Source organism: Eumetopias jubatus, unplaced genomic scaffold, assembly GCF_037043125.1.
Source record: "Eumetopias jubatus isolate StellerSeaLion01/CBP00866 unplaced genomic scaffold, mEumJub1_p1.0 scaffold_6, whole genome shotgun sequence".
NCBI lineage: Eukaryota > Metazoa > Chordata > Mammalia > Carnivora > Otariidae > Eumetopias > Eumetopias jubatus.
Window position 1 is genome coordinate 13,491,586 of NW_028274812.1, and position 10,459 is coordinate 13,502,044.

Here is a 10,459-nt window from a genome sequence, read left to right on the forward strand (position 1 = left end):
TATTAACTTTTTATTCTTTTTACTCTTTAAAATTTTACTTTCTGTATTTCAATCAGAAGAGTTCAATCTGTTTCCTATTTAAAATTTTTGGACTTACACATCTAACATCTATCTGTTTATCTATCTGTATGTGAATTTACTTATTTATTTACTTGTGTGCATGTGTGTGTGAATTTATGATTTGTTGATATTAATCCACTGGTACAGATGAGTTTTCATGACTCAAGTTATAAAAGCTAAATGCCCATGAACAAAGCAGTGAATTGAGAGAATTGTCTGAATGAGAATTTACATCTGAATAATTTGAGGTGAATTTGAAATGCTGAAAACTTTGAATTGCAAAATATTTCAAAGACCCATGGTTCTGTTGTTCAACCTTGAGATGGTTTAATTTCTTAGCTACTACAGACAGATAGTTGTACATCAATTCTTCAAGGATTATGAAGTGACATTTTGTAAAAGCATGAGAAAATGCCCAGATTTTTCACAATCAGATCCTTTATCATGGGTTAAGCTGCAGGGAACTTGGTTGTAGAAGTACTGTGGGGGAGGCTGCAAAGAGGGGCTTTAAGTTGAGACTTGAAGAATAAGAAGGATCTTATTAGAAAAAGTAGACGATAAGGGGAGAATAGAAAAAGTAAAGAAAAAACTATAGAAGAAATTAATATGTAGTGTATTTGGAGACAGTGAATGTGTCAGGTTGGTTTAATTTATTTATTTTTTATTTTTTAAAAGATTTATTTATTTATTTATTTGAGAGAGAGAGAGAGAGAGAGAGAGAGAGCATACCAGTGGGAGGGGCAGAGGGAGAGGGAGACAGAATTTCAAGCGGACTTCATGCTTAATCTGGAGTCTGATGTGGGGCTGGATCCCATGACCCTGAGATCACGACCTGATCCCAAACCAAGAGTTGGACATTTATCCCTTTGGGCCACCTAGGTGCCCTTGGTTTAACTTATTGGTCATTAATTTAAATTATAAAGAATAATTTTTAGTATGAATGATTACCATTTGAATCACTTTAGGACATCTACTTATATGTAACTAACAGGATAACACATGATTGAGTTAAAAAAAATACAACTGTACTTGACAATATTCTTGCCTGGGCAGAAACTTATATTCAGAACAGAATAATATCTCTCACTGAAACCCATCCAGGATTCCATCATGTGTGAGAGCCCTATCCACCCTACTTGATAATGCAACATCTAGAATATAATTAATTTCTGAAAGTGAATATTAAAGCAATCTTTACATGAATTAAAAAGAGAATGAGAAAGAGGGAGTGGGAAGGGAGAGAGAGGGAGTTAGAGGGGGAGACAGAGAAAGACAGAGGGGAGGAGAGGAGTGGAGAGGAGAGAGGTGTCAGGGTTTAAGCTGAATCTGAGAGGTCTGAGTTCAGGCAAAATCCTATGTGTGATCTTTAAGGCCCAACCATAGGAAATTACAAAGGCTTATCTGGCAGGCTTCATGTTGTGAGAAGCTGCCCTCCTCACAACAGACTAGTACATAATCTGGAGGGAGTTGTGATCAAGGACTCATGGCCCTCCTTCACCTCAACAACCATGCTCTTAGATATATATGCATTGCTAGTCCAACAGCTTCCATTTGAAGCCTCCTTGTTGAGGAGCCCTTGACAAGGCTATTTCGAGGTGTCTCTGCTGAGACCTCCATATCAGGAGTTCTTGAAGAAACTCCTCTCCTCTCTGACTCCATACTTTCCCATTCCTATCCTTCACCTCTCCCTCCCCCTAGCCCTCAGGTCCTTAAAACATGTTTGTTTGGGGCTCCCTGCACAGCAACATGATGACTTTCTTTTCCCCTCTGCCACATCTATACTCATACATGTAACCTGGTGCTCTTCTGTGGGAAAAAATGGAACACTGGGGAGCTGACACCGTTTTCCTTTTTCATGTCTTGCCTACACACTCACAGTAAGTGAATAAAGCTTGACTGTTGCTTTTGGTTTGGTTCATTGCATTAATTGACCACCACAAAACTTGGCATTTTGTCTCTCTGACAGAACCCATTTGAGCTTGTTTAGAATCCAAGGGGGTGAGATGGAATTGAAACCGAAGTTATTTAAATTGGCAGATCATTACTTTTTTCTCTGGATAGTATAGATACAAAAATTATGGAGAAACAAGTCCTTGAAGTTGCTGTAGGAATTCTTAGTACTAGAAGGGACTCCAAGAGTTTTAGTTTAATTCTCACTTTTTACAAATGAGGAGAATGAGGCACAGAACAATTTGAAGTTGAGCCACAATTGACACTTGGGGTTCTGAGCTAAAGCAAAACTTTTTTTCCATGTGACCTTTCCATTCTAAATGTCTATCTTTGTTCAAGGACCCTCAGCCTGAAGAATTTGTTGGGAAAGGAATAAAGTGGCCTGAAGCAAGAACAGATGGCTAAGGGAAAGGAAGTGCTAGAACAAATTCATTATATGATGTTTCTTGTACATGACATTTCTTGTAGCTGTTGTTTCAGCTCACTTTGAGGACCCTGAAATTTTCTTGAGCTTAGTTATTATAAGAACTCTTATAGTTATTATACAACTTGGAATCAGTGGAGAAGGGGGTGGTAGTTTTTGTCTAGATAATTTGTTAGAAGGCACAGGAGGCTTTATTTCTTTTACATATCAGAGAGCCTACTGCCACCATCACCTTGAACTCAAGAAGTAACTGAACACTACACATGACTTGTCTACGCCATGTCGACAAAGCAAAAATGTACTAAAAAAGACTTTCCTGAATCTTGAGGTAGGAAAACAAATAAAAGGAAAAGCTTCGCTCATGAACTCTTCATTGTTCTAATTTGGGTTACTTATTCAAATTTTTCTTAAGAATTTTAATTATTAAGGAAAACCTATACTCTATGAATATGTAAAGCTCTGTTTATTAGTCAGATTTTACTGTGCCAACACGTTGTAGCCAATTATAAAATAACAAGAATTGGTGTGAAGGTGAATCATTTTGGAAAGCAATTGTAGGGAATAGAAGTGGGAACAGAGGTGGGGGAGTAGAAAGGAAGAAGGAAAAGAAGGAAAGAATGAAAAGAATGAAGGAAAGAAAGAAGGAAAAGAATGTTCTTGAAATGCACACAAAGTGGACCACAACTTCTAATGTGCCTTGTGGTCTGCTCCTTAGAACCATGTACCTAAGTGTAGAAGGAAGCTTAGGGGACCATTTGTGCACAGTCTCTCATTTCCTCAGTCAACAGTTGTCTCATGGGGCAGCAATTTCCTCATTCTTTCTGATTTGTTAGTACCAGGATGGTTTCTGTGGAGGGTGGTGGAATCAGAGAACTTCCAGGGCCATAGGCAAGGGATGTAAATATAGATAGGGTGGAGAGTTAGCAAATTGTATCCGGGCAAAACTGACTGTCATACCAATCACTGAAGTAAAAGATGAGCTGCAGGATGAGAGGTGGGGTACAACAAAGGTCTGAAACAATATGAAAACCATTGTTTTACAATATTGCCTGAGGGAACTCTAGAAATTCCATGAAAGTGCCTTGGGGATAGCAATGGAGGGTAGGATGGGGATGGCAGTTGAGCCGTACTCTCTGGCCCCAGCATGTGATTAATCCTGAATAGCTCATTTGATCTCTTTCATATATTGGCTTAAGAGTTCTTGAAGTAAGTGTCTATGTCTATAAACAAATTTGGAGACTACTGTCATAAATCTTTATTTTAGTTCATATACATTAAATTTTATGAAGGTTAAAGATATGAAATTCTCATATTTTAAAATTTCACACAACATTTAGTCTTGGTATTTATCATTAATATATTTTAAAATGTCACATTGTTTTACATTATTTATGGAAACCAGTTTATCTGTTCCTGCTGACCAAAATAATTTTATTTCAATTAATACCTAAAGTAGAATACTAGAAGTAACATTTTTAAATTTTATGTACAAAAAGTTCTCTAAGATATTCAAAATCCTGAAGTAAGTATTGTTAGCATTTATCACTTGAATGCCATTTTGAAGTAGTCAGAAACCAATTATTTTTATTTCCTTCTTAGAAGTAGAGAAATTATACCTAGGTTTTATTTATGACAGATTTACTTACTGTAGTAGTTGCCAGAAAATTTTCCCAAAATCTTTACAATAAATTTTAACACAGATTTAGAGATAAGTTAAAAGTATTAAGGAGGGCTAGTTCTTTGACATCTTGTTTCTATCATTGATCTGCTGGAACTAGAACAACTCTGGGAAAATAATGAAATTATGTCTAAATTAACATTAATGTAAAATATAAATGTTTAATATGTAAAATTCAAAGAACATGTTTAAAAGATTATATTTTGTTTGTGGAAACACACATCAGAAATAAATTTTAAAAAATATGCATGAATAATAACCACCAAATTTATAATAGTAATAGTCTCTGGGGAGACAGTATAATAGGAGATGAGAGGAAACTTCTTATATATATATATTTTATATATGTAATATAATTTATAAATTACACATTATTTTGTATATATATAATTATGTATTATATAACATATAATTATGAATTATATATTATATAATGATATAAATAATGGATATTATTATGTATAATATATAATTTATATTACTAGAAGTATATATAATTATAATTATATATAATTTTTATATTTATTTTTTATTTTTTTAAAAGATTTTATTTATTTATGACAGAGAGAGACACAGCGAGAGAGGGAACACAAGCAGGGGGAGTGGGAGAGGGAGAAGCAGGCTTCCCACGTAGCAGGGAGCCTGATACAGGGCTTGATCCCAGTACGCTGGGATTATGACCTGAGTGGAAGGCAGATGCTTAAAGGCTGAGCCACACAGGTGCTGTATAATTATATATAATTTTTAAAGGTGAAGAATCTTCTATTACTCTCTATACATTCCTTTATGTTGGAAATATTTCATAAAATATAAGATAGCTCATTCTTTCAAGAAAGAAAGGAGAGAAGGAAAAGAAACTCAGTGATAACACTATGCGAATGACAGACACAGCTTACAATTAAGGAAATGAAAAGCAACTTTTATTTTCTGGGGCACACTGAAGAAGACTGTTCTGACAGAATTAGCACCTGTATGGGACATAGCAGTTAAAGTTGAAATTGTAATAGATGATACTAGAAGCTCTCCATTGTGAAGTGAAAGGAATACAATTAAATTCTTAGGTTTTCATGTAAACCATTATGTCAAAGACAAATTTTATTTAGCAGGGTTTTTTTCCCTTTAAATCCGTCTTCTAACAAGGATATTTTATAGTTTTAAAAAAAGAAAGTGAGCTTTATTTGTATATGAGCTTTCTAAATAAACAACTTTCTTTTTTATTTTATAAAAATTACTAGTGATCATATTCAGGGACATATGCATTGAAATTAATTCATATGTATATATGTATTTGTAAATAGATGTGTATATATATATATATATATACACAATATATATAACCTTAGATAAAATATTGTTATTCCTTATTTTCCCAGCAACTTATATATGAAGTAAAAGAGCTTGTAGTTCTGTTCCAATCAGGCATGACTGATCACTTTGTAGCTTAAACCTAAATCAAATATTTAGTATATAGAACAAGTGTTTTAAAATGAGAAATACTTTTTAGTGAAAGAAAAAGACAATAAAATCTTGCATATATTTAAATGCTCTGCTCTGATAACTAGTCACATTGAGAATTCATCTAGTCAAAGTAAGAAATAATCTGATAAATGAAGGCAGTATCATTTGGCACTCTTCATTGGTAATTTATTGGAAGGATGGTTTTCACAGCTCATAAAGATCTAACGGTTTCCAACCCTCTACTTTTTTAAATGGTGTGTGCAAAGGCCATATTCATTTGGAACAAAATCTCACAAAATAAATAATTTGGGGCAATATCAGTTTTTATATTTATGGTTAATTCTATACTTGGGTCAAGTGTTCTCAGGAAGTGAAACATTCCTGGTGGCTATAACTTTGTGTACTATTTTGGTTAATTTAAAAGAAAAAACACATTCTTTTTCTTTTAAAGGTTTGATTTTTAAGTAATCTCCACATTTAACATGGGGCTTGAACTCACAACCCCAAGATTAAGAGTTGTGTGCTCTGTGGACTAAGCCAGTCAAGTGCCCCTAGAAAACATTCCTGACAATAGTAAAGTATCATCCCATTTTAAATAATTGCTACATTTTATAATATTTTATCTCCATATTCTTTAGAATCTGTGGTAATTTTTATAATATTATTATCTTGCAAATATTATTTTCTTTAAAACTGAAAAAGTTTTCATGTGGCAAATAGTTATAACATTTTTATCATTTAACATCTGGATTTTAAATCTTTGGATCATATGATGGTGTCTCTTTTCCTCCCTTACGTTCCTTAGAACAGCACTGGGTAAGAATCCTTCTTAAGTTATACTATTTAATAATGTTGTTGATGAAGGTACAATGATGATGGAGTTAAGACACAGAGCAGAAAAGTATTAATCATGGCATCTGTATTACCACTTACTTTTGTTGTTGGTTTGGTTGCTATAGTCATCTGAGACTCATAATTCATTTGATGTATTAAAACGTTCTAATAAATATCACCTTAATCTGGATAGAAGACTAACTTGACCATTAACTGCACTTGACCATTCAAAAGTATTTGTTGAATTTTAAATAATAGCAGGAAGTGAGAATTTCACCTCAATAATTTAATAGATGTAGCATTATAGTCATCTTTTTAACAGAGGCAATAATATCTCTGAACAATCATTTTGTAGTGAAAACACCACAGCCTGGAGACAGTCCACTTAAATATTCTAAGCTAAATAAACATATTTTCTTCAATCCCCAAATGCTTTCTTCATTACTTCATTGGTCACTAAACTGTCCATTTTTCTGTTTTGCAGTCATATTCTCAGAGGGTTACCTGACTATGGAATTAAACACCCAACCTGTCATGGATGGATGTTTGGGGTAACCTTTCAAATCATACTGCATTTTGTTCGAACTTTCAGTGCAAAGAAATAAAGCATAATATCATGTTCTCACTAAGATGCAATGTCACTATCCTTCTCCAAGTCATCAAGAGGTCAGAAGTAATGACTTTAAAACAAACTCAATCAACCAGCAATCTCTTAAACACTGAAATAAGACCAATCTTATTTCACAGCCAGTTGCTGCTTTATTGGCTCCCTCTTTATAGAAAAGTATAAGCTAGAGGGGAGAAAAATAAGGAAGGACAATACCAAGAGAAGCAATAAAAGGGAATAAAGGATTATGTTTCAGACAGCAGGATTTCTAGACACTTTGGTAATTTCTCTTCATCCTTTATTCTCCAGGATTCCAGACATAAATTTGGGGTACTTTATTATTTCCACATTATTACAGCTAATTGAATCTACTCTGTCAATATTTTAGTTGAATTAAATCATGATTTGCCACTCTAATAAGAAAATTATATTGGCTAAGATAGATATTATATTGAACTAATATAATATATTGAACTAATAGTAGTGTTATTGAACTAAAGAACTATTTCTCCTTGAAGAAATCATTGATATTTTCTGTGCCTCAGTTTACTCATCTGGCGTAGGTAAGCTCTAGTTTCCCTTCTAGCCCTATCAGCTTATGATTCTATGAATTTTCTTAGGACGAATGAGAAACATATTTTCTCTTCATAAGGCAGAACTTTAATTATGATTTTTATTATAACTGTAAGTGAGACTCAGTTTTTATCTTTGATATGAGTCTTTGTATTAGATTATACATGGTAAATGTTTTCAAAAATAAATTCTTCCATTGATTTCCTTCCTGCACTTTCCCTTCTGTTGTTAGCCTTCTTTTCAATAGATGGTGCTCTTTTCTCAGAGACACTACTTATCTTATTCCTCATCAAAAGATTAGAGAAATTAGTTTTATCCTTTAACAATCATTAGTTAAGGAAATCAGACATACAAGAAATAATCAATTACAAGCAACTCACAAACCTTGATCATGAAAACATAATAGGAAAGATGATTGTTAAATGATTAAGGAACTCCATTAAAGCCTGCAGTACTTGCTGAATAGATGAAGTAAATATTGTAACTAAGTATGAAGATGCCATGTTCACTACGTACATAAGCCCTGAGTAGGAAGAAAATCCCAAATTAGAAACCATTTTAAAGTGTTAAAATATTTATCTACTTTAGCAAAAATGAATATATAGTATCCCATTATTAGCATGTTGGACTTGAATATGCATACCAACACTAACATAGTTAATATTGAAAGCTTGCACACTCTTTGCCAAATAAATCTGGAACATCTAGGTAAACAGAAAATGGGCCACAAACTCTTTTGAAATAATTTCACTGATAAAGACAGTTTTTCCTCCCAGAACAACCACTGGAACTTCCTATATAATGGTTTATACTCCAGAATTATGCTGCTTTTGGTCACTTCTAATTGACTTCCACTTTCAGAGGATTTGGAAAACAGTCATGCCCTGCATTTCTCCTGAACCACATCATCTATTCCCAATTCAGTTTGTGACTCTCCTAGCAGATCTGGCAGCTGCCAACTGCAAAATGGTCTAGGCAACACAACTGTCACATTTGTTACTACAAAGCAACACTATTAACTGTACAGAGACCCCAGAAAAACTTTCTCATTGAGTGTGGCCTCAGGATGGAAGGAACGGTGGGGTAAGGACAAGTGTGACAAGCAAACGGGGGGGGGGGGGCGGCATGGTACAGTAAAGTACGCGGAAACCAGCAGGGGTAGGAAAGTTGCGAAGGTTCATGTCTGAAAAGAACTGAGAAGGGGATTGACCCCCTCATCAGGAAATCTAACTAGAATTCCTCTTCCTTATTCGCAAATTACTGTTTCCACAGTTCCTGTGGAAGGGACTGTGGGATTCTGTGCCCAGGAGCCCTCTTGGCTCAGTGTAAGTGAACTCTAAGAGCATTTTTTTTTCCTCCCAGAGCTTTACATCTTCTACCAAGGCAACTTCTCTGTTTCTGAAATTTTTCATTCTTTTTTTAACAGCGGAGGGAAAAAGAGAAAAGTGGATTTTTGCACTCACAATAACCACTCTATCACCATCGCCCCCTTATTCTCCCTTGTTTACCTCCCTTCTCTCATCCTCCCGCCAAACACTTCCTGGGGGGTCAGTTGTCCCTTTATGCCCTTATTAGCTGCTGAAGTCTCTGGTGGGAGCCCTGGCGCCTTCCTTACCTGACAATCACATACATGACCAGGAAGTTTCCGAAGAGACCCACCACGCACACGATGGAGTAGAGGGCCATGATGGTGATGGCTGTGATCATGGAAGGACTGCCGGTCGGAGGGCACGAGCTGTCGCTCCCGCCCAGCTCGGTGCCGTTCGGACCGCATGGGTCGGACAGGTTGCCATCTAGGTGGGAGAAGTTGACCCAGGAACCGGGGCTAGGTGCTGGGGAGCAACTTGAAGAGTGCGTATAGGGATCAGTGCAATTGCTGGCGTTGGTGGGGACGGTGCTGCTGTCCATGGTGCTGACGGCTGGCTGGGACCTCGCTATGAGGTAAACCCGAGCACCCAGACTTTTTCAGGTTCCACGCGTCTCAGCCGCTTCCTCTCGCCGCTGCCACAGTTCCTGCTATTTCTTACAGAGACTAACCCTGGTGCAGCCAGAGAGGAGCTTTAGGTAGAAGGGGAGAGCTGGGCATCTGACATTATCCACTGCTTGTAGCCCCCTTCCGCCTTAGTAGTAGAGACACATCTTCAACCCACACCGCTGTGGGAAGGGGAGGGAGGGCTGTGCGGGATCCGGAGGCTGGAGGGGAGGGAGGAGAGAGAAGGGGTGGATTTTGCGCAAAGCGATCCAACGAGTTGGTCTGTCTCCCCATTCGGCACTCATCCGTGCAAACACATCTAAGGAGGGGCAGAATGGGGAAGGGAGTTGAAGGGAAGGGGCGGGGGAGACAGAGTTAGTTCTCCGCAGCAGTAAAGCATAAGAAAGGGGGCTGACATCAATCTATTTTCCCAGCGCCGTTTTCTCTGTATAATATGAAAGGAAAGACATTGGCCTGGTGCAACCCGGACAATCTTACACCCCAACGTTCTTCCAGCCCTCCAGTCTGCTGAAATCATTCAGGACAGGGTACACAAACTCCTTTTCTTTAGTCAGCCTTGCCTGCACGTCCACACAAAAGTAACCGTGTTTTTTACATCGCTAAATGAGAATTTTCCACCCTTTAAACCTGTCTGAAACAAAAGTGGTCCTTTCTCTGAAAAAGAAGTGAGAAACAAACTTTTGTGTAGGAAACCTATTCATTTCACTCCATATTCCCCTAATTTCTCTTAAAGTAGAAGTTCTAGTTACATCTGATTTCTATCTTGGAGGCACAAGAACTGGTTTACAGAAATCAGGGGGTTGTGGCATCCAGGACAGCCAGCTAAGGATAATGGTGATCCTCCACATCTAAATCTCAAAGATCCGTTTAGAATTATTTATT

General features: G+C 36.6%; 1 protein-coding gene across 1 annotated transcript in view; it reads right to left on the reverse strand.

The window, feature by feature from the left end:
* The window catches only part of OPRM1 (opioid receptor mu 1), a 58,041-nt gene extending 48,166 nt beyond the window's left edge, over positions 1-9,875 (reverse strand). The window contains exons 1-2 of the mRNA XM_088023832.1: positions 9,737-9,875; positions 9,200-9,642 (exon numbers count right to left, since the gene is read on the reverse strand). Coding sequence (XP_087879958.1) covers positions 9,200-9,492 — 293 coding nt within the window. The 5' untranslated portion in view covers positions 9,493-9,642; positions 9,737-9,875. The remainder of the gene's footprint in view (positions 1-9,199; positions 9,643-9,736) is intronic.
* Positions 9,876-10,459: the final 584 nt, after the last annotated feature.